Genomic DNA, 22,193 nt, shown 5'->3' with positions numbered 1-22,193 from the left:
CAAAAGACAAATATTTCAATATTTAAGCCCAACATGCATATCTCACGTATTACTTATTTCAATATAATCAGATCAGCTTAATAGTTGATAAAATACAATCTTTCTATAATTATGTAGTTTTAAAAGTATATATGAATACTTTATTTAATTATACAATAAATTTCCCATATAGAGATTGATATATTATATGTTTATTATTTCGGTAAGTAATAAAAAGCAATTATTTTTTTATTCCCAATTAAAGCTTCAAAATATATTTAAAATGAATTTCTAATAATAAAATAAAATAGTTAAATTGTACCTTGATCGACGAGTTGTTGGATCTTTCATAACCATAACTTCAGTTATCTCTCCAAACTTACTGAAGTACTCTCTCAATGATTCTGAAACAAATAAATAAATAACCACATTAGTTTACGAATAGTAGTTTAATAATAATAGTATAATACACTAATACTTTTAAACTTTAACGATAACAAAACCACCATAAATAAGAAAAATCAATAAATATTTTAATTTTGCGATATATAACGTTCCCAAAGAATAGGTTTATGAATTTTGTGTGTGATATGAATTTATGAACTTGAGTTTTCTCACACCAAAATACTAACAAATACGTATTTAACCTTTTATCAGGTATCTTTAAGTATATAAATAAACACAAGCCTTGTATCATAATTCATAACATAAAAAAAATAAAGATATTTAATAATTTATATAACGCTGTCATTTTCAAACAAGTTAAAATAAATAGGTTTCTAAAATTTGTTTGAAAAAATCGCGTTGTTTGTTATCTTTTAACCCATCTATACTCATCCTAAGACCAGACAACCGTTCAACTTTTCTTTTTTCATACTTTAACAAAATTCTTCGATATAATAGTTTTAAAAATAATTATTCTTATTTTCAACAAAAAACATCATCCTTCACACTTAATTTAGCTTCATGAACAAATACTATTTCTTTGAACAAGTACACCAACTAAATGTTTAAATTTAGTATCCTTTATTTTCCTCAAAAATTCCATTTTTATTCAAAGGTCATCTGACTAAAATATTTCGTGTAATTATTTAAGAAACACACAATGTATAATGTTTGCTCAAGGAGTACTACCTACACACGCACAATATGTGCCTGACGTCAATGGTAGTAGGAGCCATGGGAAGGGAACACGTTCTCACTAATAAATCCGTCGGTGAAAATATGAGTACAAGAGGGTGGAATCTCGGAAGATACGGCAACATTTTTCTCAGATTGAAAACGTATATAAATACTTTACATTCCCAATAGATTCGTATCACTATAGTTGCACGTGAACAATGAACATATCTCTTCAAAACCTTTTCCTCCTATTATCGTCGTTTACCCTCAGTCCATTCACCCATCTCACCCCACTGTACATCATCCTGTCCGCGTCGAAGCTTTCGTTTACGATATGTACACGACACCTACACGAAGTTGCCACCCACGCGTTGGTTCCAAAATTATCCATAGTTCCCATCCATCCAAAAACAAAACGTGAATTTTATAATATTATGATTATAATATATAATGGTTATGTAAATAAAAGTTTATAAAAAATCACCTTTACCACTGCATGGTAAAATGACAGATCTAGGTGTCAAATATTTTGCTTTTTTAAATATTTATTGATTGACTGAACCTATAAATCATTTTTATTTAAATTATTATAAATCCTATCTTCTGCTGCTATAATTAGCAGTACTCTCGAATATATCTAAGAATATAGAATGCTGATTAGTGATTATTTAATATTATTTTGTTTACATAATAGGTACGTTTAGACAACAATACTACTCAACTATATTACTATGAATTATGCTTTCTATTATATTTTTATATTAATTAATAATAAAATAGACCTTAATAATGGTTTTAAATGTGAATAGAAATAAATTATTTATTTTAAGAAAATATTTATTTATGTTCATTTTTTAATTTCTTATGACAAAATATCGAGCTTTTCACTAGTTAATAATTACGCCACTACTCCTCCAGCGTGCCATGAACATTACGTCACAAAATAATATTATTCCGATGTTTAGTTATTATGCGGTGAGCGGCGAATGTTCTAGCAGAAAAAAACGCCGGTGCTCGTAAAATCTGTAGATTAAATCACTAAAAAAATATTGTACCTATAACGATATTATATTTGTATTTAAACTAGTACTCGCGATTTACCGACAACGCGTTCTACGATATAATATAATAATATTTATTCTGCTTTATTTTAGATGATATTATGCTAGATGTAGTCATCAATTAAATTTATCACAAACCACAATTAGACCGTGATAGTTTTTCAAGCAGTTGTCGGACAATGTGTGCAAAAATACACATTCACCCCTTTGCCACTCACAGATTATATAAAATTTTGACAAAATATGTATTAGTCGAAAAACTAGCACACACATATTATAATAATATGAGTACCTACCGGGACTATATAAATTCTAATGAGTTTTCTGAAATTAAAATCGATACCAGCCGACCTACAGCAATAAAAAATAAAAATTGAACTGCTCACAAATTTCCAGAAAAACTTACTGTTTTTATACACTTGTATATTTGACAAAATGTAACATAATGATAACTCTCGTAATAACCAATATTGGGTATTTTTATGTTTTTTCTAATGAATTAAAATTCTGGTTATTTAACGGTTTTTAACTTTTTATTATTTACCTATAGCATATAGATATGTAGAAAATAATATATTATACGTCAAAATTAATAAATGCAGTAATAAGTACTTTATCCATATTAATTATTATTTCCGTCCAATAGATTATGACGCATCGACGAATTTTTAAATATATACCTGAACGACGGGTTTCAGCTCACTTTTAATTTTGTATTACTAAAATATTTGGTTTGAAAAAGAATGATGATAGATACATTTTTATGGATTTTATTTTTTGTATCACTGTTGTAAAAGAAAAAAAGTTTATAAGTATATTCTTCAATGCGCGGGACATCGCTGATTGCATTGCGCTTACAGACATACAGTGAAATAATATATTATATAGAGGAACAATAAACAAAAGATTTCAAAAGTGACACGCCACACGCGGCCCACGGGGATTTCCGATCGCATTTAATAATAATATATTATGCATATTATTTGCAATACTAATTTATCAACACAACAATAGTATTATTACGAACAAAATAATATGGACAATACTCGTACATCCCCCACACGCTGCAGGCCGTGACGAAGATTATTATTTATTTTAATATTGAAATTAAATTATGTTTCCAGGCAGTCGTTGAAGGAAGGAATATTATATTGTTGAATTTTTCCTCCATGGATAATGACTTGAATATGTACAAAACTAAAATCGTTGCAAACAAAAACCATTCCAATAAAATATTTTATCATATAATTGCTCCACCACCGGCGGAACGTCCGTCAAATATGCCATTTCGACATGAATTGATGTGCTTATAGTATATTTTATTAAATTTGGTATAGTCTATAGTATAGACTACACCATATAGATGCTATATAGTGTTGCCTGTGACTTCTAAGGGGGGGAAGAGTACCGCGAATCAAGTTTATTAAAGGCGGTCTCTAAATTTGGAATCAAGTATTTTGATTTTTGGCTGTTTGTTATTTTCAAAATATGGTCTGTGTGGTACGCATGAGATATCTGGCGAGTGGTGGGAGAACCCCTTCTCTGGAAAGTGACATTAATTACTAATTTGAGGATTTTATTTTGTAATATGTGACTTTTTACCCCATATCTGTATACTTTACAAATAATAAAATAATCTTAACGGCTTTCATTTGTGTGAAATTTAATAAAATAATACGTTTAATATGTATGTGAATATCGTATTAACGACCGCTCGCCCCGGACCCCGGTTACAAGTTGACGAAAACTGGTTGTATACGATCAGCGAAACGCTACGACAGACCACAGCGATTGTCAAACCCACCAAAGTTACGAGTTACCGGTACAGCCGAATTTCGACCCGGTCCGTACCACGTCAGTTGACAACGCCTAATTATGTACAGATTTTCTCGCTGGTGGCTACAGGTCCGATTTAATCGGTGACGTACAAATGCATATGGAATTTAATTTAATAAAATAAAAAATTGACACGACACAATAACAATTAATAACTTACCTACTCGCTTATCTTATGGAATACGGATTCCAGACTAAAATGTTGTTCTCGAATTCGGGTATGACATATTTAAATATTTAAAACAATTTTGAGATCGCAACATGTCGAGCGTCCCCACGGCCCACACACATACTAATACATTGATATTTGGTAAATTATGTTTATCAATTTTTCCACTTACAGAAACCATATGTGTCGCAAAATTGATCTGTGTAATAATACGTTGCAGTATCTAAAGAATTTAACTAAAAACATTATACCGATTTATACTTCGTTCACCAATAGAATAGATAATTTAGAATATAATCATCTAGCGCATATGACGATTGACGAATGTGCAATGACGGCCAGTGCACTGCCTTATCTTTTAAACCACTACTCTGTTCACCATCGTCATCCATCGATCAGTTATCATAGATGGCGCTGTGGTAGGGAACAACTAGTTTTGGTTTTTGGTGCAGACGTGCAAGTGCGCATGAGTTTACATCGTAAGTAACCTAAATACTAAATAGTAAATATATAATAATATGTATGATGTACCAAAATAATAAAATATATTAACAAGGTTAAAATACAATATTACATTGTGAATAAATTATCAATTATTAATATTGTCTTATTTTCCGTATATAATAATTACTATTTTTATCATAATACTACCTATACAAGAAAGAGCTAATTATATGCATTATACCATCGAAACCGGTTCCTCAATGGTAGTGTCACGTGCGAATCCTTAGAAGAAACAATATTTTTGTCGTGTTTTCGTACTTATCATTATAAAAACTTTAAAATTAAATGAGCTGTGTTAGTGTGTTCACAGATTTTCGTTTATCCATCATAAAATGTTATTAATTTATTTTCTATAAATAATCATTATACAATAATTTAAATTGTTTACGAAAATGATATTGTGAATTGCAAGTAAAAAATTAATCGATAGACGCCAGACAAATAAATAGTATTTATTTTACACTATTATTTTTTTTTTTCACAAATATTGATTATTGCATATACGAACTACGAACAAATTGAGTATCATTTTATGTGACGACCGCCATTCTAATGTACTATAATTGTGGCAGCGATGCGCAATAGGAAATCGAAATTATTGTTTTCATTTATTTTACTTATCTTATACAGATATGCTGAATAACTGTATATATATATTATATATATAAATACAATTATATTGTGTATATCAGTGGTTTCGTCTCGTTACACCGATAATATACTCCCAGAAGAAAGCTATTAAAACTATTGTATTTGTTAAGATTGTTCAGTGTACTTATTGTTATAATGTACACCTATATTATATTTATATATACAGAATACAGATACGTAGGTTAAATTAGTCAAAACCTAATTAACATAATAAATCCTATAAAATGTGTCATTTTTAGATTCTGTACGAATAGTGAATCTATATTATCATTTAGTTAATAATAATAATTATGAGTCGTTTTGTTTAAGGCTTTGATAATTTTATATTGAGGTTGTTATAACAGAAAAAGAGTGAAAACGTCCAAACTATAGTTACACACAATATAATTTTAGTTTTGGTTTTTCGTTATCAATTTATGGCTTATGCTCAACAAACTGAAACTAGACTAAATATGGAATTAAAATTAACAATACGTAGATAGGATTACATTTTGAAAAAGTTCGAGCGTTCTTGGCTATTCCATATTATAGTATGAATATTTTTAATAATTGGAAAAACCTAAATTTTAGGCATAGGTCATTAGAATAACGAATTTTAAGTTTCGTTCAGTACAATATTATTTGTTTCACATACGCATTTTTTCATCCACCCGGTAGTGTACGCAAAAAAATAATATACATTTTAAAATATTCATAAGCGCGATTGACTGCCACGCAATTAATTCAATCAACAACTGCTGTGTTTCCATTATTATAACAAAATAGCCGCCGGTATGTAATGTATTTAGCGGAACGAATAATTGTCACAAAACAATAATCGAACGGTGAACGGCATAATAATAAAAGTATAATAATAATAATAAATATTAAAATGAACAATAATCGTTTCTTGAAAATCGATTTCAGGGAAAAACATCACACCAAAATACCAGGAATTACGTCTGAGTGGTTGGGGAGGTGGTTAAATTGGACTTTTCGGAACCCGAACGACGCCGCCACTGCCTCCGAGAACAAACTATCAGGTATCGGTCGATAAATAATAATATTAATATATATGCACGTGCACAATCCGGCCACGATTACGTCATATTATTAATACGGTGAACGCTTGTTGTGTTTCGAGAAGTAGAGCACGGCGTGATCAGTTGTCAGGTGGATAATAATTTTTTTTTAAATTATAAATAGCTTCCAATAACTAAATTAATACAAGTGGATAATAATATTATTATAATATTACTCAATAGACGTAAATATTGTATTATAATATTAAATAGATTTGGAGTTCGAAGCAAAACAAACGCAGAAAAACCTCAACGATTTCAGAATAAAAAACAAAATGATTCGATATAATATATATTTAATATACATAACGATATCGACTGATTTATGTTATTCATACTTTTAATTAATATTTAATAATAAATAAAACTATCAATTAACAAAATAAAATAAAAACTAACATTAAGAATGCAGTCTTACTAAGAAATTGTTAATTCTGAAAAAAAGTTAACTATAAATTACCATTTTTCCATTTAATAAGCAACAATATTTTTTTTATATTTTATTATTATTGTATTCATTGTTAAAAATAAAAAAAATACGTATGTGACCATAGGTTAAATAAAAAAAACTTTATTACTAAACTCCTACATAACTGATTTTGAATGTACATTTTTACTCAAAACAATTGATCGGAATAATTATTTGATAATTAATATACATACATCATTGTTGTATAATATGTATATGTTTTTATAATTAATGATTTGCAAGATATTTAAATATTTTGTTATTAAAATATTGTAATTTTTATAAATTGTATTACGTATAATAATGTTACAATAATATAATGTTATGTATTATTTATAATACATTACAAAGAAAAATTCAAGGATATCAATAGTTAAAATAAAAAATCATTTAAGTATGAAAAATCGAAATAATTATCATTTATTATTTATTATTTTTATTTTCCTGATTAAAAAATCAAGATTGGATAGAAATAATTATTTTTGCCATAAGTATAAAAAAATATCTATGCGTTTGTTTCAAAATCTATGGTTCGATATTTCATTATAATATTATGCTGCATTTGCATTTTTGAATTTCTCGTCAGAGCTGTTTACTATATTATTTTTTCAATACATTTATAACATACATAATGTTTGCACTAGCTTTTTTTCCGTTCGTACTATTTACGATTAATGCTATTGTATGACATTTTAAGTTTGACATGTTTGATTTTGGGTTTTCTCGTAGCCTAATGTGAATCTAAAATGGAATTGTATAATAATATTTTATTGTTTGATTTCCCAAGACGGTTCGAACGACATTGTATTTCGCTCCATACCGTTTCTTTTGCCGAACCGACGGGGCTACTTTGACGAAACTGAAAAGCGGTCGACAACTACATTTGAAGATGGTAATTATTATTATTTCGCGTTATTTAAACGTGGTACACGTCTTCTTCATTTTTACAAAATGTATCCATTATTATTCCAATATTTATATAAGGCTTAGTATTCTTTGAAAAGAGTTGAAATTATTGTGTTAATGTATTATGATATAATCACGGCTTTAAGTTAAGTATATCAGGGAATTCGACGAATTCCAATTTATAAATTGTATTTGAAATTCAAAAAAAAAAACTTGAAGGTCTGGTTAAAAATGAAAATAATATGTTCTCTGCCACCCTAAGTAATAATTCCGCGTTTCACTGGTATATCGTAAAATGTATAGCTTCTCCTCGAATATTCATTTTGAACCGATACCTATTGAAACAACCTAATATTTATTTTTCAAAAAAATCATAGTAAATATATTCATATTAAAAATATATATATATTTTTTTTTATTAAAATGAGGTAGTGGTGTTACACCACCAACCCATTTAACGCACGTTAGTGCAGATGAGTAATATTGGTGAAATAAATAGGTTTTCGTTATTTTCAACATTTTTTTAAACTCGTTTTTATCGTCTTAAATAAGCGCAACGGTGACAATTTCAAGCCAAAGTTGTGATCTATTTTTTTACGACTCCATCATATTTACGAACTGTTTATTTAAACGTATTATGTAATACGGTGCTTCTAACAATATTTTTGCATACAATTAATGATACAAATCCGAAAGTTTTGTAGAATTATTTTTTTTAGTCAAAAAACGTAAATTTGTTCACGTATTATATGTTTTTATCCTTGTACAGTGTACACCTACGATATAATATATGATATATACTTGAATATATTATTATTTTCCAAGCGGAAGTTTTTTTTTATTACACACATACATGACATAAACTCTATGTAATCTCGCCCTAAGGCCACCGTCACGCGTTGTTTTTATTTCGTTATAATAACTGCGACATTTTATGCGAATTGAAATGGATTATATAATATTATTATAATGTAAAGTGTTTACACAGTGAGAGACAGTGTGTGCCCACGCAATTTACGTTATGGGCGAGAAGAGGACACGATGTTATTTATTTCGATTTAGTGATCAAATCAAAACATGAAGTGGTGTTTTTCCGACTTTTAACTTTATGTTACACAAAGTATTGTATTGGGTTGGACCAGTCCACTATGCAGTATGTTTTATGATTTTGAATCTGCCTAACCGAATAACAGAGAAAAGAAAAACATGCTCGTGGCAATGTATACACTACGCTCACACATGAGTTTAATGGATAATAATATTGCATTTGATAATTGAAAATAAATGGTTTAAACATTTTAAGAAAACTCCGTCACGAAATGAATGAGCATGCGTCTTATGAGAATAAAATAATATTATGATATTATATGAAATTACGGTATTATAAACACACCGTTGCGGTGAACCTAAAATATGTAAGTATATTATACCGACGTATAAATGTATGATCGTATTATGAGTAAGCAATGCAGTGACATGCAGCCAACAGCGCACGTTTATCGAATGTACCAAATTCAAATACCTCACGTGTAGTGTATAGTGGTGTAGTGGACGGTTGACGGAATAAACGAAAAGTATTTATAGTAAAAGTGGTTATTAAACGACGAAGAGGAATAGAGTGTATCACGTAAAAATGAATAAAAAGGTAAATCAGAAAAAAATCACCGTTATTATATTATTTTTTGTCGTCGGGGTGAAATTATTGTTCCACGCACATAACCCCCCCCCTCCCCCCAAAAAAGTATATTTATTATATCAAACTCATGCGCCTGTATATATTGTAATATAATAATAATAAATCGGGGTTAAAGCTTTTGGGCGTGCGCGATGTTACGTTTAAATGGACTTAACGGGTAACAAATCATAAACGCGCTGGGACACACTCACACATATTATGCATGTAATATATACGATATATATACATATATACATATATATACGGATAAAGGTATCGCGATTTTTATTAACAAGGGCCAGTGAGGGAGGGAAGGTGATATTTATGTGCGACACATACGAAGTATACAACGTTTGCGTGTGTCCCCCTCGTGGCTTCATCCGTGCAGGCGTACATGGTATATATTATTATATATATATATATATATATCATATGTACATGGTATACCTATATTATGGCGTAAGAGCAGTTATTCCGAATTAGACGCCCGTCCGATGGGTTACATTTTTCAATTCCGGAAAGGATTTTTTCTATCCCTCTTCAGTAGTCGGCGTAAGCGGGATCCCTTTGGATCATTTATCATCCCTTATCAGCCATTCCGGAAAGCGCGCGCGCGCGCGCTCGTTTAAACAAAAATTTTCCGCGATTTTTCATTCGCAATAATCGTGATAATAATAATAAATTATAATATAATTATTATGTCATCATTGTCATCAAAAGCATTAACTGATGAATGCGTACAAGGTATGCCCAGTACATTTTGTAAAAACAAGGAAGTGTAATTCTTGTTGATATAAAGCCGACAAGATACCTTGTTAGATTGATAATAGTTGTATTAGTATGAATAGTATGAGCCAAATCAACTATCATTATAATTATAAATATTATCATTTTTACAACAAGGGTGTGTAAAGTTTATAATGAATTTTATTAATTATATTAAAATAATATTATCATAGTGAAAATACTTCAACAATCCATACATGTTGTGATAACAATACATAATATTATAACCATGATGATAATTGGTTTTGTACCATTGATCATACTAATACAACTATTATCAACCTAACAAGGTATCTTGTCGGCTCTATATTAACAATAATTTTGTTAATCTAACATAGAATTTTATCTCTATGAATGTGATTTTTTTGAGTGATAATGTATATAATGCCTATATTAATATATGAGCATTTATTGAGTATACTTAATGAATGTTATGAGGTAGCCTTAACTACTTTGTCACCTAAATTTGAATATATCTTCAACAGTGGCGTAGCCACAATTTTTTAGGGAGGGGGGGGTTAATAAAATAAAATAAATCTACAACCGTGGTAAAATAATAAAATAATTGAATGATAATGATTATTATCACCTGCAGTGCAGTCAATAACGTGAATTCGGCATAACAAAATACATTTTACCACGACCAAATGATTTAATTCCTATATTATCAACATTATATTTTTGATATAAATACGGCTGAGGGGGGATTTAACACCCAAAACCTCCCTGGCTACGCCATTGATCCTCAATACTAAACTAAACCATGTTATGCAAGAGAACGATAGTTATTCTACTTGTTAATTAGGTAGTCGAATTGATAATCAATTTTAAAACGAAATACACAATGTCGCATTAATTAAAAATGTATCATTTTGTAAAAACATAGTTGGCTTTGGCTATATTATTTTTTGCAATATGGTATCTGAAAAGAAATTAACATAATATTATTATTATATTCATTTTGATTATAATGATTATAATATTTTAACTGAAACCAGAGCTGCAAGTTTCTCCGTATAAATTTAATACCTATTTATGTTTATTTTTATTTTTGTTATTTTCTAAGATCAGTGGACATTTAACTTACTATTAGTAATTCGAAATAAACAATTATGAACGCAACAAAATCAATCACTAATAAAATTATTTTTAATTGCCATACGAAATCCGGACCACGTCGGGTGAACGTTATTCGAAACGAAATGGGATTGTGCGACGTCTGTCTGAATAAAATGATATAGGTAAGTACCAGGTTATACAGTAACGGGAATTACTGTCGATAACCACGAATTAAATCCTAAAATGTAATTTCGTTTAAAACATTAAACGATAAAAAGAGAGAATCAGCGTGAGGGGAAAAAAAGAGAGAGGGGAAAAAGTATATTAGAAATTGCGCTCTGAATAGTAATAACAATATAATAGTAATCTAACGGTAAAGTATTATTATATTATTGACGACTGTTGATGACGAATAAAATATAGAAATAACAGCTCGAGAACCAGAAAGAAAAAATATTGTACCGGAATCAGCATCCTTGCACAGTAACTCACGGTAACGGGATTTCGTAGAAGTCATTTTTTTTCCTCGGCTCGCCGTACAATAACACATATCATGTACACCGCTCGCCCGTACACACATGCCCCACATATTTCACGGTGAGTTTGATATTAATTTTTTATTGGATTAGAGTTCCAATTATGATTTATGTGTAAAACGACGCACGATTTATATATATATATATATAACTGTGTGTGTATATATTTATTTATGTGTGTGTACTGTGTATGTGTGCGGGGTCGCGCCACGCGTTTCGCGTGTTGTGCTTACAAAGTTTTTCCACGTTCCAATTTTGCCGAAACATCATTAAACCCACACGCGCGCGTTCGTCGCTCGCGATATATATATAATAATATTTCTTCTCTCGATCAATTGGTCGGAGTGAGGACTGGTAGGTGGGTTGTTAGGAAGAGTGATCGGTGGGAAGGGTGTTTTTTTGCCACCGTCATCGTTTAAATTCCAAATGCCGTCCGGGATGTAGCTGCAGAGCACAGTCTCGTGCAGGCGGGTTGCGATGGGGTAGATATCATTTTCCGTGTTGTTGTTTTTCTCGGTCCGTCTGCAGCCACGGGGGCCGCGGTGTGGCAAGAGAAACTTTCCGTTGTCGTCGTCGGCGCCCCAAACAAACAAACGGACCGCCACCGTTGCCGCCACCTCGTCAAAATCGTTCGAGTTTCTCTCCCTCTCTTTAGATTTGTAGTCTCTCTCGCTATCTTTTTTTTCCTTTCACATGCTGCGCTTTACCACCGCTGCTGCCTTCTAAACGAACCACAAAGTCGCATCGTGTTTGCTTTCGATTTCGAATGGTATACGCAATGTATAGGTACAACAACAACAATAATAATAATATATTATAAAATGTTTTCTCGGATTCGCAATAACTAAAGGCGATGATGCTCTAATTATGATACACGCACTATATGAAGTGTCGCATGTAGATTTCAGTTGCAGCACATCCATCCGCGGTGCAGCATTATGATATTATATTATATAAATACGTGTGAGTGATATGAAACAGTGAATAGATGATATTGTGCAGCCGAGAGACGGGAAAATAAAAGAGAACACCGCCATGGCTCGCACACGAAATGAAATTACACGGAGGCCGCTGCCTTTAATAAATGACCCGGTGCCGCTGTCGTATAAATTATGTCGGCTTTAATTGGACGGGTACGTATTTTTTTTCCTTTCATTTTCTTTCCACGTCTTAGTGGAGGTAGAGCGGGAATAGTTTCATGCGACAGGCTATAGTCTTGACGCCTAAATAACACAATAATAATAATAATAACGAAATAAAATGCGATTTGCATCTTATTTACGGAGGTTACAGGCCATCACCGTCGATAGAATACGTCAAGACGAGACACTCGAATGGTGTACCTGGGTATCCCCGTGACATTTTATAATTAGAGTCCTATAAAATTGAAATCCCCCAGATCGTATTGAAATTAATGTTAATAAAATAAAATTCATTTTTTTCTTAAATATGTGATAGATTCTAATATATTATATTAAATTGATGTGGAAAAACTTAGTATGACATAACAACTGGATATTATATAAATATATAAATCATAAATAAAAATTGAAAATATGTTTGAAATAGTTACTAGATTCAACAAAAATATTGCGTGCACCCCTTGAAATGTAAGTCTGCGTACGCTTATGCTAGTCGGCGACACCTCGCTTCGACATCAAGGATGAAAAGCCGTATATGTCTGACTACATCAAAGTGCGCATTTTATTATTTAATATATTCCTTTGATACAATAATAAAAACATTTTAATCAAACGTTTTTGCGATTTACATAGTATCGTAACGTTATTAAAAGGTTATTGAAGACGTGTATGATCCGTTATTATGTATAATATTATATATTTATAGAATACTATAACGTTATCATCGTAACACCATGTACCGGTGGTTAACCTCCATATATCCTTAAATTCAGAAGATATTTTCCCTATATCGTCGTGTCGTAATAATGTTATTATTATTATCATTATTATACGCACGTCGTCACATGTCACTCTCGTATATAATAATATATAGTAATAAATGCTATTAAAGATTCGTAGTATATAATAATATAATAATAAAATATATCTTATATTATACACCATTTTAACATTTCGTTCAGAACTAATATTTCACAGAATTACACCCACACCAAGGAATAAAAGAAAAATAATTTTCAAAGCTGTTTAGTCCATGAATTTTGAACGCCAAATAAAATACACATTTTAATAGAGAGGTCTTTTAGTAATAAAATGTATTTTATTTTATATACAATATACATATAACATATTTATGCCTTATATATTTGTTAACGAAATAGCAGTTTAAATATTTTAAAAGATTAACAACCGTGAAAATAAAGAAATAAAATTATATGTTTAATTTAAATATTATATAAAGCCAAGAGTAAAGCTGTATTCAACTTTAAGTTGTTCGTAATAGTTGCACTACTTAAAATTCATTTAATTTTTCTGTCACATTTCATCATAGATATAATAATATTATAAAAAAGTATCCGATCTGTATTACTTTAATATTATACCATGTTTTCTTAATGACGTTGACGATGAAATATTCAACAGTAGGTGCGTTAGTTTGATTTTTGACATGCCGCCAGAACACCATTGACTAATAATAATTCAAAACATGTGTTCGTCTATTAATATTATAGTTTTTATGCTGCAGGTTCACACAAGCACCGATACTTTAATGTATTATATGCGTAACATTTAGACGCCTATATATGAGTATTTTCCCTTCTCCGCCAACCTTGAATATAGATCGCGAGTAACACGCAACCGTCATCCATCAACTAACGGCCGATATTAAATCTTAGCTGACAAAAGAGGGTATGGAAAAAAATGTATAATATTCTAATATATATTTTGCCGTCAAACTTTTTGACAAATACAACGAACCTATTTATTATATTAAAAAGTGTACGCGAAAAGTTCAAAACGGATCAGTGGAGTTTGAAAGACTTTCACTACCGTCCCCGTCAAAATCGTTGACCATCATTATACCCGTACCAAAGGGAAAAACTCGATACTGGCATTTTTGTAGGAACAAATATAAAAAAAGTCTTTAGTCTCTCAACTTATGTACTTTAACCAAACTACACTGTTTGTATTTATTGTTCACATTTTCCTATAGGTATACATGCCAATTTAATTTAGTGATTTATTACGTTATAAGTTATGACATAGTATAATATGGTTTAATCACTGCACATAAAGATATTTATTGTTCAATATATTTTTTTTTCTAATGAATAATATTGTATGCTTATAAACATAAAAAAAAATGTACATGCACTCCAATAATTATAAATTGTCGATGTTTTATAGTAAATTTACAAATACCTCTGAACATACAATAAAATTAATTGTTCGTTGAAAATGAAACGATCAAAAATTGATCGACTTATCGTAATTATTTTGTATTGTATCGATAGAACTGGAATCATACTCACTACCACACAGTAGTGCCCTAAAAATGGTAAAAATAATAACAACCGTAAATAAATAATTTACGTTGTTAACTTTTAAAAAAAAACTCAAGGGGGGTTTTTAAAACTTGAGTAAAATAATAATACGAAAGACATAAATAACAAGTACTAGAAGGTATAACGATGATGCTATTAAGTGTATACAGACGGAATATGCGGTCCGATGATTTTTATTAAAACGGAAGATAAATAACGTTAAAAGTTAACAAACATTTTACCAGCGCGTGCAGCTATTAGCGTGAACTGAGATGGGCCGAAAAATAAATTGTCCGTTTTCTATATTATTACATATATTATAAACTATATACGCTGTCGGTTAAGACGTTCCTTCACTTCAAAGGCAAGCGGTGACGACACATGCTATTTAGCATTGCATGCTATTTTACGAACTCAGTGACGATCTATTGATCGTGAACTTTTCCTGCAGAAACGGTGGAAATTGTGTTTATTTCGTTTGTTTATATTATTTTATAATATTTCTCATTCGCGTTAATATTCTGTTATCTCTGAACGCTGATCCCGTTGCCGCGTCGAGCAACATTATCGTCCGGTACGACGATAATCACGTCCATTGGTATACGATTCGTTCGTAGACATTATAAATCCATCACGATTATAATATTGTAAAATAATAACTATAACGAAGACAAATGATGTATTTATTTTTAGGGATGTATAATGTAACACATAATAATATCAAATTCCAAGTATGCAATATATTATTATATTTATAGCCGAATTAAAATCGTATATATACGCCGAATCACTCTGTATAATTTTGCATAATATTAGTTTTTGCTACGACGGCGTTGTGCATACAAACCGCACAAATGAATTTCTTGCCGTTATATCTTAACATCACCCACAGTCGCACCAAAAGCAGCAGCGGCAGCAGTTGACCCTAAATTGATTTAACAGCTTATACATCTCGGGTATATTAATAATAAAGGGAGACATATTTGGCTGGTCCGACCGTTCATTAAATTCCTGTTACCCTCTTAGAATTACAACACACACACACACATATATATTATATAGGCGTGCGATTACTATGTGTGTGCAAAGATAATAATATTATAATATGGCGTGTGTGCGTTCGGTGTGGGTCGTTGAAATTTATACGTATTTACGAATTTACAAGACATTACGGGCGGTTTTACTGAGCCCCGCCGTATACAATATATTATAATATTATTATATACTGCAGCAATATAATATATACGCCACGCGATATTATATTTCCTATTATACACCTATACCTACTATTATAATATTGTATACCTAGGCACAGCCGCACAGGAGCTTTCATTGTTATCGTTTATTGTTATTTTATTTTTCACAATCGTTATTATTATCTTTTTTTTCTCCTCTTCGCCCCGTAATGTTTACCGCCTACCCCGCCCGCCGTCAAACCGCTAACCTTTTGTTTGTGAAAAACCTCTACCTTTTCACGATGTTTGCCGAGCTTTAAAATTTAAACTGATGTTTGCCGCGCAGTCATTGTTATCCTGTCACCGGAGCAGTTAGGAGACAGTCAATTTGTTTTCAACGCGTACAATATAATATATCTTATGTGTGTGTTATATAAAATATATATAAACACTGCAATCTCGGTAAACACGGCATGTGTGGGAGATAATGTACGCGTTCGGGGCGCGGGGCTACGATCCAATTTTGTTGTATGACATTATACACACCAACATGTAGATTATTATTATTATATTATTATCGTGTACATAATAATAATATGTACTTTATACGTCACGGCGAGGAGCTAAAACTCTTGGGGCGACGCACCTTATCGCGCGGTACATAATATATAATAATAACGTACCTACATTTTGTTATTATTATCAGCAGCGTGTCTATATTATATAATGTGGTTATATATTATTATTACTATAAAGAGAGTACCTATACTATACGCACATTGTGAGAAATAATTTAAGACCACGGTTACAATGTTGAAGAAAAATAATTTCATCGGCATACAAAATTTTCCGCTAAAAATAAGATTCACCGTCCAATATATTATCTACGGGACTTACAGGATTTCAGAGTTTTCCACGCTGACAATAATTTTATAGGTTACTACAGAAAGAATAATAGTAATGATATTATTCGAAGTCGTCGAATAAATTGTTGTTTTACTTTATTTTTTATTTCTTAACATCAACGCGGGATAATTTTGAGAGCACTTAAAATAAATTAAAATAAAAAAAAAAACAGAACTGCTTTCCAAATTGCAACTTATAATAGGTATAATTCTTTGTAGCGAATGGTTATATATAATCGAATACGCGACACACTGTTTAATAATATGTTGAAACACATACCTACCTACCTATAATTGTATATATTATATGATGTGTTTTAATTTAAACTACGCTCCGATAAAGCAATCACTACACTATTAATATTTATAGTTTATTATTATTATCAAACACTCGTCCCTTCCACAAAGTTTGAGTAGTTTGACGTTAAGAAACTAGTACTGATAGAAAAATACGAAGAGTGTAAATCCATTAGACATAAATGGAGAATCATTAAAGTTGCATGAGTCATCTCTCTAAATAAGTACTCGAAAAGTTAACTGCGTGAATCAAACATTTAGGTACCTGGCACCCTGAATGCATCACATATTGCGTGTACTATGAACATTATGTATTATATATTTCCAACCGATTTTGACAACGGTAATATTAACATTTTTTTTTTATTATTGGCAATTGTACAATCTGTAAATTGCTATTTACAATACAATCACAAGTGATGTAAATTAATACTATACATAGAATTAAAAATAAAATAAAAAGCAACAACAAAAGGTATGTATATTATAATCTTGTCGAATTCGATTTTGTCTACAAACGATACAGCAGCTATATTATACTATAATACGACAACAATATTATATTGTGGTGTTTTTCGTTTTGCGCTTTCGTCCCACCCCACGGACACTTTTCAACTACGAACGCCATATCGCGTCGTACAACGATATTGTGGGTTCACGCATCGATGGAATATCATGTATAACACACATACCTATATAATATATGGACCCACGATCCCGTCATAACATAGACGAGAAATGATATTCAATCCGAATCTGCAGCACATATATTATACATACAATAGTAATAATACGCGTGTACCTGTATTATAAATAATGTGACAAGATATGGTAACGTATATGGTATATGGTATATATACACGGTGTTCGCGAGTCGACGATAATATATTATTATTATTATATCCGGAGAAACGGAAAACGCACAGACGTGTGACTTACGATAAGAAAACGATAAACCTATATATATATTTAAGTATACATAATATAACGCGGAAGCGCAAAAAGCGGCCGTCGCGTCAAAATCCGATACCAAAAGCGCGCACCCGATTATTCGTGCACAGTGCACGGATTGTTGGGGCCGAAATACATTAACCATCCCCTCACGCTTGCAGTCTGTCCAACTCTGTCATAAAGTGAGACGTCAAACTCTCTGGAAATTACTGGATAAACTATATATGTACACCGCCGTCGTCAACGACGCCGCTACCGGATACTTGTCAATGCACTTCCGTTCATCAAGTATTTATGGCGAAACCGGCCCAGAGAGAGACGCGCGTACGTGTTTTTCACCCCTCCGACCACAGCACCCCTCCTCCGACCACGCCTTTTATATATATATAATATATAATGTTTTACCCGTCGTAAACATTTTACAACCGCGCGTTGTTTGGGCGGGGTTCCATATATATTTAGTATAGTATATAGTAAGTCGGAAACGAAATACATTGCCGGCGTTTCGGTTTCACTTTCGGCGCCGATCGATCGATCCACCTCTTCCCCACATACAAAACTGAAAGCTCTGAAAAGACGAACAAGCGATCCCCCACCTTTAGTATGCGTCTGCTGTTATATTGTTATATACGTGACGTGGACGCGCAAAACGAACGATTTTATACCTTGTAAATATTGGATATATATTATATAGGTATATAAGTAAGGTAAACGGTTTTTACCACGCGTCGTAATCGATTAAATGTAAAGACGACGTGCGGTGAACCACATATCACATAATGTATATCAAATATCTTTAATGTACAAAAGTGCGCCTATATATACATTTATGCTACTGCAGTAGTCTATACACGACCGCAATAAAAATATATATTTTGGAATTATTTTTCGCACACGTGTGTTCTATAAACATAATATTGTGTAATATATAGAGTTAAATCGGCAAACTCATGAGACGAAACTATACATATTACATGGCCAAGCTATAGCTATAACATTATATTTTACGAGATGTGTGCGTGGAAAAAAATACTTCTTATAAAATCCGAACAATGTGTTTAGCGATGTGTAAATTTTTCAGTCACGGATATCAGATTAAAACCGTGGATAAAAATAATGCCCTTATGGCGAATGAAAGTTTGGATTTGTATTATAGCAAGAGACTTTTAAAGTTTACATAAATGTCAACAATTTCCGACACATGTTTCCCCAAATTTTAGACCAAGAAAACAGAAGGAAAAATGAAAAATAAAAAAATAAAACACCGTCTATTTTATATGATGTAATATGTGTGTGTGTGTGTGCGCGGATGTACACGAACATGTGCGTGTACATAATATACGTACATGGCGTATAAAAATAAAATACAAACACTTAATAACTTCTTAAAATATAATGTTTTATTGGCACCCGTAAGATAAACATGTCTCGTATAATATTGACTGGAACACATTATTTCTACTTAGCATATATACGTATTATTTTTCTTCTAGTCAAACAGATCACGACTGCATTCGACAAATCCTTCATATATGTAAATATGACGTGTAGGTACTACGAGCTGTGGCACAACAAATTTTCTCATTTACCACGAACGCTACCACACCACATCTGGCGAAAAGTAGTAGGAAGTAGATTTTTTTCTTCTTTTTATTACTTCACATAATATAGACATATAAAATTCTGACCGCGACGCAACTAATATATATTTATATATATAAATATAGAGCAACCATAAAACCCCAATTAACCTTTTAATTTAAAATGTTAATGCAGCGCCGTATTTAACTTAACCTTTAGGTAATAACTTTTGCCAGGCCCCAGCCGGTTATTTTAGGTTCGCGCTGCGTTTCTTTTTTCCCCTCCACCATTAATTTCATGACCATATTCTAAGAGCGTTTCAGTTTTTCATTCGCCCTTACCTCTCCTCTCCCATCAGATGTTTCAAGTCACATCACTTCGTCTTATATGTGACACGTTTTTTTGAAAAAACGGATTGTATAGTTTTACAACATTGATGCTGTGTAGTTTAAACAGTAATTACCTACTATGGCATTCGTAAAATATAACGAAATGTAATTAAAAAAGAACTAAGAAACTAAGAAAGTGTAACGCATTGTTGTTAATCGATAATCGAGACTGTTATAATACTACATAAAAACGGCTTGCAATTATAACTACTCGTATTAAATTAAATGCAACAACAACTTATTTCAATCACTCTATGATAATGACACGATATTTATTTTTTAAACAATTTTATTTTAATTTATTACAAATTCACCTATTTCATCTAGCTACAATTAACGATAAAAAAATAAAAATGTAGTATATGATTTACATTTTAAATTTAAAAAAACTCAATTCAATAAATTCACTTAATTAATGGTATTACAATTATTCGAAAATATAGTATATAGGTCATTGATATCTTAGGTTTTTAAAAACGTCATTTAATCTGCAAATACTATAAAAAAACAGTTTTTAAAAAAATACAAATAGATTTACGTTAAAAAGACTACGTGAAATGTATTTACGACCTCATTAAACACAATTCACTCTGTGTGACACGCGCTTAGGTTTTTTTCTTTAAAAAAAAAAATAAAAATAAAACATTTTCTTTACACTTCGTTATTTGTCATCCTGGATTATTATTTTAGCAAAGCGCCCGTTTATCATCGAGTCACATCGATGTCAGTAGCGTCGATTATGTCCCAGTAAACGGATCTTAAGGTGAACGTGCGAAAACAGAGGTAATAAAATAAAATAAATGAATTATGTAGGTAGGTAAAATAAGAGAGAATGAAAAAATATGTTTCTCAGGCTTTTAAGTGATTCCGTTCGGCAAGTGTATTGCGAAATAAAGGCATTACGTGGACTCGGAAGAATTTCGATCAAATCCTTGTTCTCTTCGGTGGCATATATAACGTTTTTCTTCTCATCCACCTATATTACGTAGTACGCTACCCCTAGTCCACCGAGCCAACAAGAAAGCCGCATGGGTAGAGTGAACGGCGAGGTACCATACCGGTCCCTGCGCGGTATATATTATTATTATTATTATTATTATTATACAGAGACGGCTTTCCGTATCGGAGGCCAAATCTATATAGCGTTTATTGTAATCTAGGGATTTGAACGGATTTTTATATTGTTTTGGACGAGACGGATGAGAGCACCGAAAGAGAATCAGCAAATAAAATGATGAAATTGCGTTTTTAAAAAGAAATAATAATAATAATAATAATAATAAAAAGTATAGCGCAAGAGAAAACTTTGTACAACCGATGCCACGGAAACAAACAGAACGGATTTTGTTTTTTTCCGCATTTGGGGGGAGTCCGGCCTCGAAGGAGTGCATTCATATATATATATATATATTTATACGTGGGGAAAGCGTATAAAGTGGCGGAAAGAAAGAGAGAAACGGTAGAAAAAAGCAAATAAGAATAATCGCCATACATTCTTTTATGGGTTAAAGAGAAACTTTTATATTCTTTAAACTTTCAGCTTTTCCACTTGTAATAAATTTCTGTTTTTGCTCGGTACTGCTGTAGGACTTCGGGTTAGTGTAGTATGTTTGTG

At 31.3% G+C, this 22,193-nt stretch overlaps 1 protein-coding gene across 10 annotated transcripts in view; it reads right to left on the bottom strand.

Annotated features, from left to right (window-relative positions):
* LOC132919374 (RNA-binding protein Musashi homolog Rbp6) overlaps positions 1–22,193 on the bottom strand; it is a 376,780-nt gene that overhangs the window by 193,245 nt on the left and 161,342 nt on the right. For 8 of the 10 annotated variants that reach the window (XM_060980942.1, XM_060980943.1, XM_060980946.1 and 5 more), the window contains exon 3: positions 302–383. In XM_060980942.1, coding sequence (XP_060836925.1) covers positions 302–383 — 82 coding nt within the window. Of the gene's footprint in view, positions 1–301; positions 384–4,339; positions 4,493–22,193 lie in introns of those variants that run through there. The other 2 variants (XM_060980950.1, XM_060980951.1) reach the window with 1 other exon arrangement.

The sequence above is a fragment of the Rhopalosiphum padi genome, chromosome 2 (assembly GCF_020882245.1).
Source record: "Rhopalosiphum padi isolate XX-2018 chromosome 2, ASM2088224v1, whole genome shotgun sequence".
NCBI classification, from domain to species: domain Eukaryota; kingdom Metazoa; phylum Arthropoda; class Insecta; order Hemiptera; family Aphididae; genus Rhopalosiphum; species Rhopalosiphum padi.
This window is presented reverse-complemented; position numbering and strand designations above follow the sequence as displayed.